The sequence below is a fragment of the Parasteatoda tepidariorum genome, chromosome 1 (assembly GCF_982258835.1).
Source record: "Parasteatoda tepidariorum strain Cologne lab strain chromosome 1, Ptep-v5.0, whole genome shotgun sequence".
Lineage (NCBI taxonomy): Eukaryota > Metazoa > Arthropoda > Arachnida > Araneae > Theridiidae > Parasteatoda > Parasteatoda tepidariorum.
Window position 1 is genome coordinate 26,937,749 of NC_141755.1, and position 24,152 is coordinate 26,961,900.

Consider the following 24,152-nt stretch of genomic DNA (forward strand, 5'->3'; position numbering starts at 1 on the left):
ACTCGATATAAAAAGACTAAACTTTCTTCAATTTCGTCTATCATTTACACTAATGTGTGGGTATCAGCCTCATCTGCTTATTTGTTTGAGTAAGCCCAGTATAAGTACATGACTTTAAAAATGTGGAAGGAGGGGGGAGCTTTGCAGCACAAACGTTCATTGACAAAAATAAATGAATAATCGAATGATTTAAAGGGCATTACTGTTATCATTCTTCCTGGTCAAAAATACTTCGATCGTAGAGAGCATTTTTATAAAATCAAACAAGACATTATCTGCAAATAAATTTTATGAAACTGAAACTTACAACTAATTAACATTAGGTTTTAAAAACGTTTAACTACGAAATAAAAATTAACAAAATCCATCAACCATTACAATTACAAAACAGAGTTCAATTATTCTAACTACGAAACAGAAGAAATACACAAACAAAATATAATCGCAAGTATAAATCACTAATGTAAATTTCAGTAAACAATACAGAAATAAAAATAAAAAAAAGCACTCACATGTCAATAAAGCAGTGACGTCATAAAAACAATACATCCAAATCAAGACAGTCAAAAAGAAAAGCTCTACAGAAGAAACTCTCGATTTCTAACTACTGAACCGTACTCAACGTCTCCTTACGTCTTCTGGAAACTCCCTTCAAATGAGTCAGTGGAATTAAATGACTAATAATTCTTTCAGCGCAAAAGATAAATGACCTTTTTTTTATCACCGCTTTTACGTTAGGTTAAAATGGCAACAACGAGAGAATGCAAATGGAAAAGAAATCAATACTGACCAACAAACGACGCGACAAGTCACGTTTAAAGATTTATAGGAATCGCTCTGAAGGACATGCAATAGTAAAGATAATGAGTAATCACATTACTTAGGAAGAAAATGCTTAGGAAAAACTAGGAAAATCTCTAAATCCAGAAATAAACCATCACAATCATAAAAAGAGAAAAAGGGTCTGTTTAGTAAGAAGATAACCAATACTTTAATTCAACAAAAAGTAAACAGCAAAGTGTGGATATATAATATGTTTACATTAAGTCGGATATCGGATTAAAATAAATAACAGAGTAATAATGATATAATGGACGAAATGAATGAACAATAACAGATAACACCAAACATTTTTTAAATTCCTAAATAAAGAAAATAAACCATATTCATAAGCAATTACAGTTCTGATTAATATATAGTTGATGACTAACAACAAGCTAAGTACAGAGAATTTGCTAAGAATCGTAACGAAATAGCCAGTAACTTTTCACGATTTATGAAAGTTAAAAAGAATATAGGATTCGATGTAGATATTTTATTTTTTAAGCATAAGGGTTCACGTTGGTCATGCAGAAACAAATTCGTGGTATTAAATAAATAAGCCCAAGAAACTGAAGCGGTAAGATATTACTTGACTAAAAAAACTCATTCAGTAACTTCAAAAATACATGGATTGGAAATAAAGTCGACCTATTTCAAGCGCTCAAAAATAGGCGCCCATTTTCAAGACTTGCCAGACGCGAAAGACAAGAAAAAGTGATTTGAAATATAAAACGTAAATGTGCACACAAAAAAGCGAAAAAATAAAAGTGAGAAATAAAACTAAAAAAAAAACATTAGAAACCGAGAGAGAATAAAAATAAATATGAAATAAGCAGTGCCGCACTTCGCATTTTGCGTAAGAAATGTTGAATATTGGAAATAGAGATCATCGAAGAAGTAAAATATTTCAAAGACATGATAATTTGTTTATTATTTTATTTATTTATTTTTATTTTGCAGTAGTAACCATCTTAAGTTTTGGAGAAATTTGGAGCAGCAATTAAGAATTCTGGAGCACTTAAAAGCGCAAATTTAATACTTTTTGGTGCTGTTCTGAACAATCATTTTGTACTATACGGAATTATATTTAAAAATTAATTTTTTAATGCAACACAAATATTTTATTATAAAACAAAATTTACTAAAACTGTATTATAATTTATTAATTCTTGCAACTAATACAGTGGGATTTTATGATATTTGCTTTGAACAAGGCGGGAACAACTTTTGCAAAATTTTGAAGTTATTTAGAGAACTGTAAGAATTAAGAGTGAAACAATTCTAATGTAATTAAGGTTAATTGAAGAAGTTTGGAGCAGAAAGCACATCAAATGTGTTTGTTTACTTGAAGCCTGACCTAATGCTACTTTTAAAAATAAAAAGCTTACCTTATAATTATTTTACCCGAATAGGTTATGTTATGTTAATATTACTCAAATGTGCCTTTTATGATTATTCATTTAACTGTAATGGATATATTTTAATTTTATTCTCAATAAAATCATGAACATATTTGCAAATATATTTGGAGAAAATACCAAGTTTTAAACTTATTTCTGGCATATGTTACACGTTGTTAAAGATAGAATATCAAACTTAATACAGTCATGTTCATAGATAAAAATTTCAGTGACATCTAGCTACGTTTAGACGTTTTGTTTTAAAATTTTCATTGTCTTTATATTAAATAAATAAAGTAAGCAATTACAAGACCAACTGCATGATGGTGGCAATTAGGCAATGGCATTCGTGGACAGAGAAGTCACTATTGAGCACCGACTGCGTTTATTCTTCTAACAAGATGGCACTTATCAATTCTTCTATCTATCTATCATTCGATTTCTGAGTCCGTTCGATCGCTATTCGAGAGTGATCGGTTTCCTTTTTCAGCTGTAATTTCAGATCACAATCGAAGTTAAAAGGTTGTCCGTCAAAGAAACTTATGTCTTACTGCAGCAGGTCAAGTGTGTTGTATTTTTCCTCTGCCAATGAAAAAATTCATATGCGTTTTTTCAATTATGGTCTAGGGCAGTATTTCCCAAACTTATGACTTAAGTGTACCCTTTCTAAATTTTTCGTAATGCTGTGTACCACTAATAAAAATTTATGTATGTCAGTGGTAGTAGTAATGTAGAATGTATTTTTTACTAAAAAAAAAATTGCACAAAAGTTAAAAATCACAACTGGGGACACCACTAATTATTAACTGTTAACTCTGCACAAAATAGCCAATAGAAAAATACGTAATCGTAAATTTTCATGGCTAGCTTTATTTTTAAAAAAAAATTTTTGAAATTTTCGTTTGTTGTAAGATATTTCGCATAAGAACGTGTACCCCCGCTAAACTGTTCTCGTACCCCTGGGGGGTACGCATACCACACTTTGGGAAACACTGGTCATGGGGAGAATTTATCTGCGACTTTCGAATTAGCGTCTGCTCGCCATTTTCGAATCTATCACAGGTTTTTGCGCCTGTAATCATCTGAAATATTTTACTTAAACTATTTAAATATTTCCAAGCATTAACAATATTTTTTTTTTAAAAAATGTTTTTCAAAATATAATTCAATAGTTAGTTTGATTTAGAAAAATTATTCAGAGCAATTTTCATTTTTAAGTTTCTCCTTATTAAACGTTTTAACTGATTACATAACTTCAAATTTTCAAAATATGATAAAAGCACTTTTCACATTTGTCTCAGATAATAATTTGTAATTTCCTATCTTTTTCACAATTTTAAATTACTTATGTATTCAAAAACACATACATCTAACCAGGTCAGAAAACGTAAGCTATAACTGTAACTGAAAGCGAATAATATAACTGTAACTGAATGTCAACAACTGTAATGAGATAATATAATTGCAATAACCTTGTAAAAATTGATAATTAATTAAATATTATCAATTTGTTTTTAGAGGTAATAAATAACAAACATGCATTAAAAGCGACTACTGATGAAGATCGAATCTTTGTTTTGGATTTCAATCCTGAAATCTATATATATATATTTCTCTTACACGGCGACAAAAAAAAGCCTCATTACAACTCCCCGAATGGCAACGCTAGAAAATCGACCAATGATTGCCGCTAAAAATGTTACATGCCAAATCTAACTGAGATGGCTCAACATATAGCGCTTTCGAAAACGGAAACTGAAATAACCAGAGAGAGCATTCTCACCAAATGTGATCTCTTCCAAAATTCACCCTATCAGCTGCGGCAATCTCATAATATTAAGCTAGGCAGAAGTGAGTGGTCTTTGTCGATAGATTTCTATTTTAGTATTTTGTCGAAAGCGCTTTTTTTTCTCGAATTTAAATATTACGAATTTATTTGACGATTTTTAATTTATATCACGAATTTATTTGTTTTATTATTGTTATTAGTTATTCATTGAAAGATGAGTCCCAGTCGTGCTGTTACGCTTTAAGATTTTATACTATAGCACATTTCTAATAGGTTTAACGAATTACATGTCATTGATTTGACTTGAAATTTATTTGAATGGTTTAGTATTTACTAAAAAGATATATATATATATATATATATATATATATATATATATATATATATATATATATATATATATATATATATATATATATATATATATATATATATATATTTTAAGTTGTTATATGGATTTGAATGATTATTTTGAATTCTTAGAATTTTGTGCATTTGCAATGTACTCTTGGTTTGCGAAGCAAACCATATAAGATTGCGTAGCAATTTTCAGGGGTTGGCGAGTGTTAGCGAGCAGGGGGCGCAGCCCACTAGTTACTTTATAAATGCTAATAAGTAATTCGAAATAATTGCATCTCTTAATTGAAATTAATATACCATTGTTGAATCAGAGTATTATTTACATAAAATTATCAGGGAGTGTTTGTAACATATAACCAAGTTTTTATCTTTTTATCTCCCTGAATTCTCTTACATTACCGTCATTAAACGAAGAGTATCTGCATTGTGATTGGTTAGAAATATTTCCATCGAACTTAGCCTTAAAAGTCAAACTATCGTGCTGTCACGTAACGAAAAGCGTTCGAAATATTTAGTTGAATCAAGAAACAGGAATTTTTTTCCGAAAAAATCGAGTGGAAACCACTAGTTGTTCAATCGAATTTTGCATCAGTTGCATAATGATGGAATTCAAGCCGACATTGAGGATAGAACCCCGATCCACCACAGTACTCTAACCACTTAACTTCACTCGTGCATAAAAAAAATATTTTGTCAATGAAGTTCTCCAAAAAAGATAATCACACTACTTGTTTCAATAGATCCCAAACGAATTTAAAATTGCAAAGAGTTACAACAGTAGTCATCAACTCTTATCTTGTTAGCAGCAAGTCAATCAGCGGAAATTTTAACAATGGGCAACGTAGTATACTACCTCAGGTTAAAACAGTATGGGACAAGAATGTATTTACATATCGTTAAGATAGTGCTAACATTCTTATGTCAAACACCCTCCCCCAGTCTCCTACTCTACATTAAAACCCAAGAAGAAAGCTACCTGAAAGAAAATAATTTCCCAATCGGATATATCTAGGAGGTTAAAGTAATTAATGAGCATTTCTTTTCCAACGCTTTCAAAGGCACGCGAAAAAGGCAACTTCAGAAGAAGATGTTATCTCCAATGTCTTCTCACACAACTTGAGACAATGGTGTCTGGCCATTTAACCTTCAGATAACTTCTTGGCCTCCAAAACGTCCCAATGAATCACAGCCTCGAGCACTTTTTTCTTCTCTAGTTTTCGCCAAATCATCCTCGCTTTCATTAAATGGGAATAAAACAAAAGAGGATTTCTGGTTTATTGGATTCCTGAAGATATCAGAAAACATAACTATTGGGTTGTTGTATGGAGTAGAGTGATATTTATTTACCAAAACACTATACTTTTCTTTGTTGCAACTTCATTTTCAAGGCTAAAAGCGTCTAAAAAGTTGAAAAGCAACCCGCAGTGAAAGGATACATCTTTAAAGAATGAGAGCTGTATTTCTCACGATTTCGAAATCCAAAGTGATATTTAATGGACAAAAGAACAACAAAGTAAATGCCAACGAGATAAATAAAAAGATATGTCATTTACAGATATACCTTATAATAAAGTTTCGACGACAACTTCTTATCCTATTGTCATCATTTATTTTTAAGAATAAATGGTGTAATGATACTCCGTTTATAAATGAAGAAGGTGTAATGATACTCTGTTTATAAATGAAGAATACTTAATAAGAGCAATTAGCATGTAAACTACAGACAGTAAACTCTAATGACTTAGTGCAGAATCATATTTCATAAACACATTTTTAAAAAAAAGAGAAAAGTTTCGACTTAGTTATGCTTTTAGAACAAAATTTATTCAACTTGATTATCAACATCAGGTTTTCACCTTCAGGCTCAGAATTTTTTTAAAAACATATTTTTTATACTTCTGAATATGTTTTTTTATTAATTTAGGTCAAAATAAAATAAAAAGAAAAAATATTTAGTATTTTAATAATTTATGATTATGAAATATAATTTAATTCATAAAAACGTAAATATAAATATAATTTATGAGAATGATACACCTGCATTTTTTTCTTTTCTTTTCTTTTCTTTTTTTTTTTTTTTTTTTTTTATTTTTTTATTTTGCGTTTAAGGTAAAATATTCCAAATACGATTCACTTCCACACCATAATTTTTTTTCAAATTTGCAATTATTTATATCTCAGAAAACCGTTATTCATCATTGAAATTTCTCTAATTTTCAATGAGAATCAAAAATCAAGTTGATAAATTCTTGATTTTGAATGAAAATAAAAAATTTCAAACGTTTCCTTAAGATTTCATATTAACAGATTTTTTTAGCAACTATTAGACAGTTTTTTACAATTAAAAAACACCAAAATATATTTTTGATTGTAATTAGAGAGTTCATTCATTTTTGCGTTCATTCATCGTAATTCATTTTTGTTTCATAGAGAAGAAATATTTTTACTATCAAAATATAGCAAATACGTGGTCGGACGGAACTAAATATGTAATAGCCTGCATAAAATTTTTAATCAATTACTATTGTTATGGCAATTACTTCGTAAAGAGAAGAAAAAAAACGCAAATTAATACATATTTTCACAACGATGTCGCAGAACTTTGTTTGAGCAATATATACAAATATATAAAGTGTTCGTTGCAATCCTTCCTAATTAAATATTTTAAGAAAGATTGATAAACACATATCAATTCTTGCGGCAAAAAAAAAGAGAGACAGAAAATACTCGTGAAAGAGGAAAAAAAAATTTTATCTTAATTCATGGATATGCACGTTTCTATCTAAATAAATTCCTTATATGCATTCATTAAATGTTTTTAAATTTCTTCATAGCATAAGTTAGGTTCAAGAAATTTAAGTTTGCTAAATAAAGGGTGAACTGCAAGATTTATTCTTACTTAATTATTGAAAAATTATGTGTGTTTTTTGGCAAAAAACAGCAAATATCTTGCTGAGTTAAAATATTTTCAAAACCTTACTGCATCTATAAGATTTGAAAAAAAGAAATTAACATACACCTATATTGTTATCAACTCTCTTTTTCCTCCATTTTCCTTTTTTAAAATAAATTTAAAAAGAAAAATTTTTTTAGTTGCCAAGCTTGTGTCATCTTATAATGGACTCTAAAGTTATGAACAGTTTGCTGTTTGCAGATAAGATGCTTTTGACAATTAATGAGGTAATACTAGATGAGCCAATTTCCCTATTTTCAGATTGAATCACTATTTTCAATTTGAATATTACAAATAAATTTTATACAGAAAAGTGTTATGGTTAAAAGTGTTTTATACGTGTTAGTAAATCATTACTCAAAGAATATACATCACTATATTCTTTGCCCTGGTTAAGTATCCTGGCACTCGTTACAATATTAAAGATAATTTAAACAATTTAGCATTTTTAATTAAAATAATGTATTCTCAAAAGCAAGGAAACGTGAATAATGTGTGATAATGAAAATTTCAGATTAATCCACTGCACAATTAATAAATGGTCAAGTTTTCGCTTTCCTTTTCTTCTTTCTCGAAATACAATTTAATGAATATGTGAACAAAATCAAGATTAATAACACTGCAAATGAAATTGTTTAATAAATGACTCTTGCACACGCAAGAGGTCATCGTACATTCTTATGTGCCATGTACTTCGCTTGATAAAAAAAAGAAGAATAATAATGAATATAATTAACTGACAAAACAAAAATATTAAAAAAAAATAACACTTGAACAAAAATTAAGATTCTCTACACAATCATTAAGCGTGTACGGAAGTAATTGAATCATGACTTTAACGAAGTCATTCATCTTTAATAAGACATTATCTTGACTTTTTTTTTATAAAGGCTTCATATAGAGACAATATAATAAACAAATGAATCCAAAAGATCGGAGGAATAAAAATAAAAGAAAAAGAGTAGAATTTTTTCAACATCCAATTCATCAGATATGTATATTATAGTGGCGAAAGAATCGATTGTAAAATGTTTGCTAAATTGGTACAGCCCCAATATGTTTTGCAATACTATTTTATCAGATAAACCTATGATTTACGTATTTATATATTCGTAGGGGCCGTTCAAATATTAAGCACGCAGGTAATGGGGGGAGGGTTTTTTGTGATTTGCTTATTTTTGCTGAGAGGAAGAATTGGGGGTATGAGCAATGCTCAAGAACACATTAAAATGCCCTTATTTTCAAAATTTCCTTAAAAATCAAAATAAAAACCCAAGGTGTGTCCAAATTATTCAACGATAAATAAGCACATTTTAAGCACTTTTCAAGCACTCTTATAATATTTTTAAGCACTTTAAAAAGGCAGGGTTGGAAAGTTTTCGACAATTGACGGTTTTATCTTGTTTTAACCATCATGTTAAAAAAAAAAAACTTTTGGCGCTGTTTTTGACAATTGTCAAAATTTTTGAATCGTAAATCGAATCGCGTTTTCATACGCTACGGACTGACGATGCGCCGAAATAGATGGGGTTGAATTAATTGTGAAAACGTTGAATCGAACAATGTGAGCAGTGTCTTTCTGCATAATTCGTAGCGAAAATCAACGTGCTAAAGGAAAAATCTCATTTTGGAAACGGGAAAATTAAGCACTTTTTAAAAACACCCAATGAAAAAAGCACCTTAAAGGGCTTAAGAAAACAAAAATCGAAAATAACCACCTTTAAGCACTTTTTAAAAACGCTACGCACCCTGAAACCTTACAAAAATTACGCATGAAAAAATTTCAATTGGGGAATAAAAGATGAATTCGGGAAGTAAGAAAAAATTATTTTAGAAGAAGAGTCATAGGCTAAGAATTTGGAATACAGAAGATTCCTAAAGAATATTCGACTCAGAATTTTCGAAAATTGAATTAAAAAGTTAACTTTGTTTAATACTTAGTTGTATCTTTTTACTTGAATTTAATCCTAAAACTGGATAGTAACAGTCGAAATTATAGCAAAAACCAGAGGTTTTCCTTCGAACATTCTTACGTAAGTATGGGTGAAGGCTTGCGGATTGCTTATTTTGTTGACAATGAGAGGGGAGTCCAAAATCGCTTACGTAATGTTAGATACTTACGCAATATTAGAACGGTCCCTAAATGTCAAAATCAAAATATTATTCCAAAAGTTTGAGATGGCTAATAAAAAGCTATACAAAAAGCTGATGAAAAGCAATTCGAGAATAATCACTAGTTGAAAGAATTTTTTCTTCTCTTTAAAGGTCTTAGGGTTAACATATTGATAAGCCACATTTATCTAACTGTTGAGAAGAGCATTTTTGATCGAAAATAAACACTGCGGTTTTCGTGTAGTTGTAAACAATTAGACGTTTCTATAAATAACGCTGTTTAGAGAAAATAACAGAAACTTTTGAAATACTTGCACTGATACAGTACGAAGGAGCAGTTTAATACAAAATATCCCTTAAAGAAAAGGTGTGGAATAGCACTTTGAAATCTTTCACTAGCCCCCCCCCCACACACACACACGATTGCTCGAGATTTAGTATATAAACCACCACAAATTACCCCAAACGAAAAACAACCTGTAACTGTTGGACCAGGCTTGAAAAATGCTCGTGGTTTTCTCACTTTATAAAAACTCAAACAATCTAGCTTTATTCAAATAATGATTCACAAAAACAAATTTATAGTGAATATTCGACTTCAAAGATCCCTAGAGCAGGGTTCAGTATACGAAGACAGTTTTTTAAGTCATAATTCTACAATTTGAAAGTAGTTTCTCATCTAAAGAGAAAAAATATTCACTTTCGTACCTTTAAAAAAAATTTTAAAAAATGTCCAAAAAATAAATAAACTGCGGCATTAAATAAAAATTTGACTTTTAAGTACACCGATATTAGAAAAGGAAAAATAAATGAATGTTTACGCTTGAAACTATCTTAAAATTCAAATTCGAGTAATACTTATCATTTGTAGTAGATAAATCAAACCTTTTTAAAGAAAACGCATAACATTTCTAAAGGAAAAAAAACTCAGAGGTAAGAGTTATCTTTGTGTTTAAGGACATTAAATAGGTTTTTAATGTCCTCTCCTTTTGATTTATGTGAGAAGTAGCCCCATTTCTCTCACTACAAACTAACCATTAATCACCGAGACAACATTACTTAGGGTCCTTTTTTAACTATATCAGTAGTCCCTTTTCACAGCTTTGAAAACTAGGTCACTATATCAGTTAAAATTGTTTATAAGAAGTTTCGAACCTACTCTTACTCCTATATTTCACTCAGATTTAGAGTGCTCTATTTCAATTTGTTTCGGTTATGGAGTCCCAGCATTTAAAAAAAAAAGTCCATTACCAGCTGCAAATATGCTAACAAAAAAAATATTACAAATTATTTTGAAACTATTTAATACGTAGAATGAAAATTTTAAATCCTTTTTTCCTTTGTGTATTCATATGCTGAAAATGATAAAATAAGCTGCATTATGGTTACCTAGTTAAGTTGATATTTTCATTAATAGCAAAAGGAACACAACATGCAAATCAAAATTCCTTAATAGGTATAGCTATGTATCATAAAAACATAATGGTCTAATAATTAAAGTTATTCATGGTTGTTGGTGAATTTTTACTGGCCAGAAAAACACATGGTAGGATCCAGTTTTTACGCGTTAATTTCCATATTTGTTTGGTTGCCATCAGAAAATATTAATAAGTCATAAAAGTATTGTTTTCCTATAATTACTTTTGTATCCCTAATTTAAAGGTATTTACCTGTAAGGCTATTACTCTTTTATAAATTTTGATTGCCTTCTAAATTAAGAGTTTAAAACTAAGAAAATAGTTTTGCTTTTTTTGCTTTACATCATTGTTATTATAATGTAATTTTAAGCTACATTTCAAGATTAAGTTATTTAAAACAGTGTCTAATCTTATTAATCGCTTTACAATTATTCTATTTTGTGCAAATTACATTAAAATACTGTTATAAATTACAGTTAAAGCGATTCGTTAAATGATTTAAAACTTAGCAATGAACAATGTGATGCTAGCACAAATTGTATTGAATATATCAGCCCGTTTGGTAAGCGAAAATATTAAATTACCCGTTGTGAACTGACCAGATTTTTTTATTGGCTGAATTTCAAGTTAGAGGCATTTTTGATGTCCGCCAACAGAATATCTTTTATCATATTGTGTTAAATAACCTGTTGACTTAGACGATTGTGATAAGCAAAAATACATACGTTTTTACGAATATTATAAGAATTTCCAATATATAAAATAACTTCATAACAATTTTTTTTAGTCAATTTATAATAAATCTAGTGATCGTTGAATTACTTTCTTTTTTTTTTTTTTTAATTTCATAGCACAATTGTTTTTAACTATCCAAGAGGTGTCTGATTTGTTAATGTCAGTTCTGTTACCAAAGATTTTCAAAATTACTCTATGATGATACTAATATTGCTTTCATGATTCAGTACGTTCATGCTTTCAAGACATTTTTCAGGAATTGAAACTTCATTGCTTACTCTAAGCTTGCATGAGCTCAATTTTTCTTTTTATTTTTTTTAATTAGTCATTGAGGTGAAAGAGTTTTTTTAATTAGTCATTGAGATTTGCCAGGAAAAATTTCTCTCTTGGTATGCCACCTTTGAAAAGCACACTTAGCCTCACACATATAAAAAGTATGATAAGTAAATCTCTAAATAGCTCCAAAACGATAGATCAGGGTGCGTAGCCAAATTTCTCAACAAAAAATTAACACCTTTTATGTACTTTTTAAGCACTCAAAAAATATTTTTAAGCACTATATACATTAACAAAATAATTTTCGAAGACTTTAGATGATCATGAGAAAATAACAGGTTTCTGACAAAGAACTCTTTTCTTGATTATATTAGCCGTTATAAAATGATCGAGATTTTTCGGTTCGAAATCAGAGGGTGGAAAATTAAGTCTGAAATTTAGAATATCTTGCAAAATGCAACAAAGTTGCACATGAGAAGGCAATAATCTCACCGGACCCAGCTCAGTAGACGCACATGCGGACTCGCAAGTATTTCATCAAACATGTAAAATGATTGGCGTTTTCATACGCTATGAACCGACGGTATGACGCTATGAATTGTGAAAACGTTGAATAGAACAATGTGAAAAGCACGCTTTTGCATAATACGTAACGAAAATTAACATGGTAACAAAAAAAATCTCATTTTTGAAAAGGGAAAATTAAGCACTTTTTAAAAACACTTAATGAAAAAAGCACCTTTAAAGGCTTTTCAATAACGAAAATTTGAAAATAAGCACTTTTTAAAAACGCTACACACCACGCAGATTGTCTTCAAAATTTAGCTGAAATGTCATTAAAAAGGGAGCAAAAAATGAATAACGGGGCAATAGATAACCCTTTCCGTGGCATTCACACCAATGTCAAGAATGGATCATATCTAACCAAGAAATGTTGTGACAAATCAGCAATTCATTCAGTTTCGCACTAGGATCTTATCAAACTCTCCTACATTACGTAAACATTACACAAAGAAAGAAATAATATACAAAGCCACATCCTTTACTTGAAGGAGAAAATAAGAGAAACAACTCATCTAAGAAAATATTTTTATGAAAACATGAGACACATGATGAAGTTTATCTCACCATTATCTCTTCGCTATAAATTTCTGGATGAATTGAGAATGGAAAAAATGATAAGGAAATCTAGATAGTTCCATTCACCTTTCAGTACCTTTTAATTTATAACACGAATGTAGAATAAGTTTCATAATTCCAAGATAAGCTCAGGAATTTACATGAAACCACTCCTTGCTTAAGAAGCTAGAGTTTCCAATCTAATAAGAAACCAAATGTTCATCCCCTCTTTTTACACCAACGAAAAACAAGGCGTAAGAATGGCGATTTTTTTCTTTTCATAATAAAAATACATTAATTGTACTTTTAAAGAAAAAAATTTTTAAAGTATCCAGAGGTCTGTTTAGAAGAAATTTGGATCCGTTAACGGACCCTTCACAAAATATCTTTTCATAAAAACGGATCCTTCACAAAAAATTTTAACTTAAAAAAAGACCCTTCACAAAATGATTTTTCTTTTAAGACCCTTCACAAATTTGTTTATCTTCATTATCGTTTTGTAAATCGAATAAACCCTTCCCAGGGTAGAAAACAAGAAAGATGGATGTAAACGAATTAAGTTTTGTCTTCGGCAGACGATTCTTCCATTATTCGTCCGAAATGAATATTCTTCGTTCAGCAGTATAGACTAAATACCAAATATTTGTATGTTGCATCTCTAATTTAGAAGCAACAATTGCTGTTTATTTTTGAAATTTTAATTTTTTTAATTATAATTTTACAGTGCCGAGCATAATCTTGTATCTATTTACAATTTAAAAACTCCTTGAAAAAGTTTTTTGCAATAACCGGACCCTATTTGCACAATTTCACGAAAACCGGACCCTTCCCATAATGTCTGGACAGACCCCTGGTATTTGACTGGTGCAATAACATGATTTTGGACAACATTTCTGAAATTGAGTTTATTTTAAATTTAAAATTCCTGTAATTTAAGCTTCCTCAAAATACTTTACTTTTGTTTTTATTCCATTTATTTACAAAGTTATATCAGTTTTTTTTCTCCACACTTTACACCGCCTTCTAAAACGATATCTCAAGTTGTTTTTAAAATAATTGATTACAATTTTTCAGGAGAGTTTATGATTATAGCACATGTTTTGAACTACAGGGTAAGAGAAAAAAGTAGTTTCATTTTTTAAACATGTTTTTTCGCAAAGAAAAGAGCGGAGAAAGTTTTAAAAATTTGCGTTTTTAACTATATTGATCCCTAACTCAGTAGTATAATGCACTTGCTTTTAAGATAATAGTTCAAAACATGGTCGATAACCTTTTAAATATAATCCTCAAAGGATTTTTTTTTTTCTTTTTTTCGTTTTAGGCGATACAAATTTCTTAACAGTGTTTTAGGTATATGCAAAAAATGCCTTATTTTTACACTAAAAATAGTCATTTGAAAAAAATAAAAAAATAAAACTATAATCATTTGTATTGCTGGTTTTATATACATTACAAAACTAATTAACTAGTTTTTAAAATTTTACATTAATATTTTCAAAAAACGTTGTTGGATACCTTAAGGAATTTTATTAAAAGTATCGCCGGTACGGCTAAAACACTTTAATGTAAATTAACAATCTCGTTAAGCTACGTCAATTTATTTGAAAGAAACAAATTCGTAAAATATAACAGTACTACATTAAATTACTTTAAATTTCATTAATTGCTCGAATACCGGCGATATCAAAGTCAAAGGAAAACTTAGAATACTTTTTCTATTTCAAAACCACGATGTTTGTTTGTTTATTTTATAGTATTTAATGATATTTTTTTCGGCTGTTTATTTTTTCTGCTTTATTAAGTTCTGCTGTACTAATCCGCACAAAGCTTGAACGGCCCCTGACGCTAATTTACAATACGATGGCCTTTAACTCTCTTTTTTGGAGTTCCTTTTGGGTTTTAGTTGGTCGCATTTAAATAATGTAAGCTTTTGTTACCTGTACTAAAAAAATAAAAAATCAAGGATCAAGTTTTTTTATTATTATTATTATTTAAGAAAATGCCAAACAGGTGAGCGGGTCGTTTAACCCCTTGGGGACGGGTGATTCAGAAAAGCATTCGTACAAAATCAGAATCAAGTTGCAATTAAATAAAAAACGGTAACTTAAATGTAGTCGTTACTAATTTGACAGACTTACTTTGCTTTTATTTTAATTATTGTTAGTTTAATCATATATATAATCAATGTTAATTCAAAGTATAACTAAATAGTTTTATTTTGAACAAAGTAATGGTGAATTAAATAAATCAAAAAATTATAACTCCGCCCACAAATTAAATTCCTAAAGAAATACTTTGATTACCAGTTTTATCTTCTTGTCCTGATTGATACGGTTTTTTGCTGTCACGTATTTGTGACAGTCGGCGCGAAAGGGTTAAGGCCGCTGGATTATAAAATAGTCCCCCAGACACTTCGTACCAATGAACCAAATCAATGTTTGTTTATTTGTTTTCAAAGTTCTTAAGACATTCTCAATCATCCACGGTTAAAAACAACTGATAAATGAATTTATATATTTCATTCCAGTCCTCTGTTAAAACAGGAGTCTGTCCAGACATTTTGTGAAAGGTCCGTTTTCGTAAAATTGTGAAAAAATTACTCGTAATTTGTGAATATAAACTAAACGTTTAGTCACATTCTTTCAGCCAGGATCCTGCTGTTGTGAATTTGTGCAAATAGGGTCCTGTTATTGCAAAAAACTTTTTCAAGGAGTTTCTAAATTGTAAAGACATACAAAATTATGCTCAACACTGTCAAATTATAATTTAAAAAAATTACATTTTAAAAGATAAACAGCAATTGTTGCTACTAAATTAGAGATGCAACATACAAATATTTGGTATTTAACCTATACTGCTGAATGCAGAATATTCATTTCGGACCAATAAAGGAAGAAGCATCTGCCGAAGACAAAACTTAGTAGTTCGTTTACATCTGTCTTCCTGCCCCCCCCCCTCCCTGGGAAGTGTTTATTCGATTAACAAAACAATAATGAAGATAAACAAATTTGTGAAGGGTCCGATTAAAAAATAAGTTATTTTGCGAAGGGTCCGTTGTAAAGTTAAAATATTTTGTGAAGGGTTCGTTTTTATGAAAAGATATTTTGTGAAGGGTCCGTTTTTATGAAAAGATAGTTTGTGAAGGGTCCGTTAAAGGACCCAAATTTCTTCTAAACAGACTCCTGGTTAAAAGTACACATCATATCTTTTATGCCGCTTTAATATTAACGTAATAAAAACTCCTCCATATCGGGTTTTATAATAAAAGAAGAAAATTACGAAATTTCACAACTAAGCTGCACCTTAAAAGGTTTTCGATTACAATAAAATAACAACAACGTGAACTTGTTATCGTTTCATTTTATAGTGCAATATAAATATATGACACCTGACAGTCATTCGCCGTTGAAGTTACATAATGGCGAGAAGTTCCGTCAACTTTTATGAAAACAAAATAAGAAATGAACGCATTGGACAAGATTCACGTGTTCATCTCCATAAATAGAAGAGCCTCGGTTTCTCGACATACATAACTGAGTGAAGTAAGCGGAAATGGGATGGATAAGGTAAACATTGAAAATGATAATCATCTGAAAGAGAATTCAACTTGTCAGAAGGTTAGATAGAGAAACAGTGATAGTCAAGCGCCAATTACGAACTGGAGCCGCCAATTTATTTCAAAAATATGACACCTATCTTTCAGTAGGACTATCTTATACGATCTCGAAATACTAATAAAAGTGCTGGCATCTTGAAAATATGTATTTTACTTTTTACTTTTTTATGTTACGAGTTTTTTAAATAAATTTTCCTTTTTCTAAAAATGTAAAAGGTGATATTAGTTTTTAACTTAGTATCTAAACACTAAAGAGGATAGTATGCAATTGACAATCAATTGGTACAGGGTGCGTAGCCAAACTATTCAACAAAAAATCAGCACCTTTTAAGCCCTTTTCAAGCACTAAAAAACATTTTTAAGCACTTAAAAAAATATCATAACTAAGCAGGGTGTGAAAGTTTTTGACAATTTACGGTTTTATCTTGTTTTTACAGTCATGTCAAAAAAAAAACTTTTTGGCATTGTTTTTGACAATTGTCAAAAATCATGAAATTTTGAATCATGTAAAACTAATGGCGTTTTCATACGCTACGGACTGACAATACGCCGAAGTAAATTTGGGTCGAATAAATTGTGAAAACGTTGAATAGAACATTGTGAACTGTGTCTTTTTGCATAATTCGAAGCGAAAATCAACATAGTTAAAGAAAAATCTAATTTTGAAAAAGGAAAAATTAAGTACTTTTGAAAAACACCCAATGAAAAAAGCACCTTCAAGGGCTTTTAGAAAACGAAAATCGAAAATAAGCACATTAAAGCACTTTTTAAAAACGATACGCAACCTGAATATTGTGAGAGAAAGTAAGAAAATCTCAACAAGTATATAAACGAGTTATTATTTTTTTTTTACTATTTTTCTGTTATTGTAGATGAATTTTAAAATCACAGTATTTTCTGTTCTTTCTACGAACTAACTAAATCCAGTAAATTTAAAATGAAATCCATAAAATTCGGTTGTGTTTAAATTAATTTATTTTGTAATCCAAATATATAAAGTATATTAAATAATCAAACAGTTATCACAATAAATAAAGTATATATTAAACAGTCACACAAATGGGTAATTGAAATTAACTTTTCAACACGTTGGACTGAATTTGTCCGAAGTGCCCATTTATAACGGAAAATATCAAGACAATCTTTAATCGAGTTAAAAGTCAGCAACTTAAAAATAAATAGAACTTTACCTAAAACATGTTGTTTCTAATTTATAACCTACAACCAAAAGAATTAGAAAAAAAGAGATGGGTAGGATAGTTGCAATCAAAACAAGAATCAAATGCATTACATTCCCCTGTCAAACTACTGGACTAAGTAGCAAAAACTTACGAAACACTTCTTGAAAAATATTGACTATCTGATAAAATTAAAGAAAATTATACGCTTATATATTTCGAATTATACAAACTGCACTAAAAACAACTGAAAATTGTAAGCCATTTAAACTGGAACAGCAATTAAGATAACTTGACACTGAAAAAAAATAAGGCAACAAACTGTGGAAAAAATCGTAAAAAAATAACACTGCACGCTTGATCTACGTAAGACAATGGCTACGGAGAAGTATTTCACGTTAACTAATTAGCAAAGTTCTGAAGCGAAGATAACTTTTTATACCTATGAAGAAATACCAGGCTAACTGAAACAAGAAACGCCACAACAAGAGTTCAGCAAGATTATAACATACCACGTCATTGAAGAGCGGCATTTTGTTTTTAAATGTTTCATTTGCAAAGACAATAGAAAATATCTTTGCCCCTCATCAACTACAAGCTGTGGCAAAATATCTTTTTAATTATTACATTTGACGATTGACCTGGAAACTAATGTTCTGCTGTGCTTCCTTTAATGGAGCGAGTAACGTTTTTAACTGTAAAAAATAAAGGGCAATACACAGCTTGGCGGGTTTCGGTGTAAAAACAAAGAATGAATTTAACTAATTTCGTTCTAGAGAAATATGCTGTTTACATATTATATGTTGTTTACATACGTCACAACAACGTTAAAAGTTTTCTTTACAAAAGAGTTTAACATAGGAAAAATTAAAACACGAAAAAAAAAAAAGAAATAAAAACTGTGCATATAATACTGCAAGAGATCTTTCTTTGACTACAGCGCTCACTTTCAAACACAAGCGATCTAGGTTCGAATCTCTGCGATGTCAAGTTTATTTGTTTATTGCTTCTGACCAACATTAAACTACAGGTGATACAGCGTTCGCTTCCCAATGAGGTGACCCAGGTTAGAATCCCAGCTGTGGCTGACTGATAGAAATTCCGCTTCCGACTCGCTCTGTCTACAGTGCTGACGTATAGACCAGTGTTTCCCAAAGTGTGGTACGCGTACCCCCAGGGGTACGGGAACAGTTTAGCGGAGTGACCCAGGTTAGAATCCCAGCTGTGGTTGACTGATAGAAATTCCGCTTCTGACTCGCCTTGTCTACAGTGCTGACGTATAGACCAGTGTTTCCCAAAATGTGGTAAGCGTACCCCCAGGGGTACGGGAACAGTTTAGCGGGGGTACGCGTTCTTATGCGAAATATCTTGCAACAAAAGAATAATTCAAGAAATTTTATTTAAAAAAAAAACTAACCATGAAAATTTACGATTACTTATTTTACTATTGGCTATTTTATTGCAGAGTTAACAGTTAATAATTAGTGGTGTCAACAGCCAGTTGTGATTTTTAACTTTTGTAAAAAATTTTATAGTAAAAAATACATTTTTTATAGTGGTACACAGTGTTACGAAAAATTTAGAAAGGGTACGCTAAAGTCATAAGTTTGGGAAACACTGTGGTAAACGGATCATTGGTTAGAATCTCCTCCTAACCGTGGTAGGTTAGAAGGGGTTTCCTCTCTTCGTAATTTTCCACTCAATGTAATGCAAACGCGGATTAGTTTAATCATATAGTCCTCCACGAAGGCTAGTTTGTCCCAATGCTTGATCCAGTTCTCTTGTCTTCTGGGTTGGGTTCAAAATTACAAGGTAACGGAGTTGAACAGTGATAGTCAAACTCAGAATTGTGTCGGCTGTTCAACACCAATATAATACAAATGTAAAGCTAATTCTCGTCAGTTTCACACAAAAGAAAAGAACACCGCGAAGGCAATTCTTTTGATGCTAATTAAATGTCTTCTGGGTTAGGTTGGAAAAAAACACAAGATGACGAAGTTGAAAATTAAGAGCCACATAGCTTATATTTGAGTCAGCTGTCCAATATCGAATTTAATATAAAATCGTGAAAACCATTAAACTAAACATAAAAAACTTCATTTATTGCCACATCAAAAAGCAACACAGCTTTAATATTTGGTGTTATTATACTTAAATGTCAGTTAATTCTCGTTCAAAGAAAATTTTCACTGAATTTTTAAGAATAAAAAAAATTTAAAAATAAAAAAAAAATAATAAAAAAGCTTTGCATTACGTCAATATTTTTCCTCTTGTAATATATTTTTTTAATCAGTAAAGGAAGAAATACACACAAGAATAAACGAAGGAATAAAGGAAGAAACACAAAAAAGAAAGAAATACACATGCCTTGTTACCCTTCTACATACAACATAGATAAGACTATATACAGCGTGCAACGGTTTGTTTACGATTGATAGCATTTTATGAATTAATTCATAAGCGATAATATCCACAAAAAAAGATTTATAGATGATTGATTGAAAACAGAATGAGTAGTAGTAACATTATTAATATCATAAGAAAAGATGCGACAAAGAATTTGACAATAAATCGTCCAAAATACTTAATTCAGTAATATTCGACTCATAGATAACGAATTAAAAACGAGCATATTTTAATATTCTCTTTCGCATTGTAAAATGAATCAGCGTAGCTAAAATTATATAGGACTGCCAAATTAAACGCTTTTTGAAAATAATATATGAAGAGGCAGATAATTAAAATCTAAAGTTTTCAGAATTTTTGGTTATTTCCATGACCACGAGAGAGCAGGAACAAAGTGGAGTTTCAAATGAACTTTTGAATTATTTACATGCAGTGTGATATGGAAAATAACTTTAAATCAAATGAAGAAAACGAAAATTTATACATTAAATTTAAAAATTAGCTACCATAAAAAACAAATTTTAATATAAAGAGGTAGGGGAAGTTAGTAGCCCTGCAAATATATGAATTTTAAAAAAATTCGTCGGTACTCGTTAAACAATTTGTGATTACTTTTTAAATTTTAAGCACATCCGGCAAAGCTTACGCTGCTTATTGTTTGCTTCACATTTATCTACCCGCATAAGGAATGGACCGATATAGCCTGGTTGGTAGGACGCTAGACTCACGTTCGTGAGTTCGAATCCATCCGGCCGAAGACTCTCCGTATAGTAAATGGTGACTGGTCAGGGGTCTGTTTAGAAGAAATTTGGGTCCGTTAACGGACCCTTCACAAAATATCTTTTCATAAAAACGGACCCTTCACAAAATATTTTAATTTAAAAACGGACCCTTCACAAAATGATTTTTCTTTTAATCGGACCCTTCACAAATTTGTTTATCTTCATTATTATTTTTTTAATCGAATAAACCCTTTCCAGGGCAGAAAACAAGAAAGATTGATGTAAACGAATTAAGTTTTGTCTCCGGCAGACGATTCTTCCATTATTCGTCCGAAATTTATATTCTGCGTTCAGCAGTATAGGCTAAATACCAAATATTTGTATGTTGCATCTCTAATTTAGAAGCAGCAATTGTTGTTTATTTTTTAAAATTTAATTTGTTTAATTACAATTTTACAGTGTTGAGCATAATCTTGTATGCCTATACAATTTAAAAACTCCTTGAAAAAAAAAATTTTTTTTGCAATAACGGACCCTATTTGCACAAATTCATAAAAGCGGCCCCTGGTTGAAAGAATGTGAGTAATTTTTTCACAATTTCACGAAAAACGGACCTTTCACAAAATGTCCTCACAGACCCCTGCTGGTGCACGTTAAATTTGCCGGGTCACTAAGTTCTCCATGTTCCTATAACAAATTATGCCTCTGGGGGTACAGAATTCGAGATTGATCATTCTCTTGTTCAGGTCAAAACCTGTGGATGAATGAAATGATGTATGAATGGGTCTGACCTATAAAACGGGTGTGGCAGAAGTCGAATTCTTGGCCATAGATAGCGTCCCTGGAAAACATGAACAATCGCACTCCCTCTGTCTTTATGGCCGACGACAACAGCAGCATAAGGAATGCAATTGCTTAAAAATGAGCTCGCAACTTCAATATCTTATAAAACTCTCCCAATGCAATGATTGCTTTATTGGTTTGGGTGAACAACCAAGAATCAAACGTAAATTGCATCAAAATAAAGGTGAATTCTTGTTTCTGACGAATTTTACAAAACCCAATTTTTACAAAATAAGAAATAATTTAATAGGGTTTCTAACAAACGGGTTTTGGACAGAATGACTTTAAAAATAAAAAAAATCACTAAATTTGACCCGGTATCTTGCCAACTTTTTCACAGTTTCATTGGAAAGAAAAATAAGTGCGTATCTTACAATGAGGATATTCTGAGAAAAAAAATTCAATAATACATTAACATTTTATAATTATATACAGAGAAAAAATGAATACCTTCGCAATTTTCAAGCATATGTCGCAATGATGCATCGCAAACAATTCAGAAAACAACAGACCTTTATTACATTGCAAATCACTATTTCGAATCAGATATTCCGTTAAACAATCGACGGAAGAATTCTAATAACAGTCTGTTTTTCCATTTTACACTAATTCCACCAGTGCATAAGCAGAAAGTGACAGTTCATTCAAATATTCGAGGAGAAACGTGGCATTTATAATGAAATGCACAGTGACCAAAACAGCCTCTATGTCACGCACTGGCATAGGTTACAGCAAGTTAGCTCTAAAAAGACGAGTAAAGTATTAGCAGAACGAATTAGTCAGTTTTTCTAACACACGTATCACGTTTGAAAAAATATAAAAAATAAGGGTGTGAACCAAATGTAGTATAGAGCGCAAGCCTCGCCTTTCTTACTCTTACACTGTTTTAGTTTTCGTAGAAAAACTGAATGTGTCACGCAGGTCTAGAAGCCAGTACCTTATTTAAAAGTTTTTATTACTATAGGAACTTTTAGCTTCAAGCTCCTGTCAATAAATTACCGTGCAAGATTTTAAGTCAAAGCGTAGTGATAAAACGAATTTATTTCAAATTCTAATCTCAGTTTGATTTTTTATTAGTGGAAATATATGCGCTTATTTCTCTAACTTATGCCTTTTCCCGCAAGTTCTTTAACTTGTAATGTGAAGATTTCAATAAAATTCTTATTTTTGTAGAACATTTAATAATATTTACAAAAAAAATTCGATTAACAAATCTGTTACACGTGAAAGTTTAAACTAAATAGTTTTTACCTGGCGCAGGCTTGGAAGATATTAAAAATTTTTGCCTAAATATTAAACAAACTAAAAACATCTTAATAGGAAGAGATACCATGAGAGAAACTTTTTGTCGCAAATTCTCTTCCACCTTCATAACTATTTTAAATTTTAAAGTAAAGAAAAAATGATTTCATACAAACCTAGACTATGCCACGAAGTTTTAAATACTGAAAAGAAATTTTTAAAAAATCAAAATGAAAATAAAATATTAAAAGATTACTAAGGATTACACCAATGGAGAAGTTCTTTTCCAATATGTTGTTTACCTTTCGACATTTTGGCGAAAAAAAATTTCAGCAATTGAAACTTCGTGGCATTCTCTACTTTTGTCTAAATTCACTTTTTCTTTACTTTAAATTTTAAATTAGTTATAGAGGTGAAAGAGAATTTGCGACGAAAATTTTCTCCCGCGGTGATGCGTCCTCTTAAAGAAAGATATGTTTTCACAAAAAAGAAAGAAAAAATTGGAAAATCCAGCACAGACTACCATTTATTACTTTGGCGAAACAAAAACTTACCAGTTTTACCCAACATACATAATTTATGAAATCTACTTCTTGAGGCAATCCTTATATCTTGATCAAACACAATAAGAGTAAAATAAGGCAATAAAAAGTTAAATTTAAAATATGGCAGAATATGTGCACCAAAATTATCGTGATCAAAATCTAGACAGAATAAACGAGATGAAATCCGGGTCAAGCCCAAGCAAAACAAATTTTAACATAGGCGTGAAAGTTTTTGAACACAAGGATGGACGTCATCAAAAAAGAACAGGAAGTGTTTACCATCCCACCACAGCATCAGGCATGCATAATAACACGATGGTTGACATTGATCCTGGATTAAATGAGAGCAATACTAGATGCACATCGGGTGTATGTTTCGCAATAAAAAAAACAATACCTGCCACACCTTAAGAAAACTCGCAGTATAATGGTGGAAGGAAGATTAATTTGTAACGTATATTCTGAGAACAAAAAATATGAGGTGGAAACGTAATATGCGATGCAATAAAAAAAAAATGACATTAAGACTGGTGTGGGCAAATGAATCCATATTTTAAAAAAACTAATCGATCATCTTAGTTAATCAAACTGCTACTACTCGTGTGTGGTTGTAGGG

The 24,152-nt window shown here is 30.5% G+C and overlaps 1 protein-coding gene across 20 annotated transcripts in view; it reads right to left on the reverse strand.

The window, feature by feature from the left end:
* LOC107450274 (phosphatase and actin regulator 2) overlaps positions 1-24,152 on the reverse strand; it is a 189,959-nt gene that overhangs the window by 36,974 nt on the left and 128,833 nt on the right. The window contains exon 1 of one of the 20 annotated variants that reach the window (XM_087160593.1): positions 22,200-22,386. The exons of 16 other annotated variants lie outside the window; for them this stretch is intronic. In XM_087160593.1, coding sequence (XP_087016719.1) covers positions 22,200-22,218 — 19 coding nt within the window. In that variant the 5' untranslated portion in view covers positions 22,219-22,386. Of the gene's footprint in view, positions 1-512; positions 994-22,199; positions 22,387-24,152 lie in introns of those variants that run through there. 3 more of the 20 variants (XM_071180086.2, XM_043041569.3, XM_071180092.2) reach the window with 3 other exon arrangements.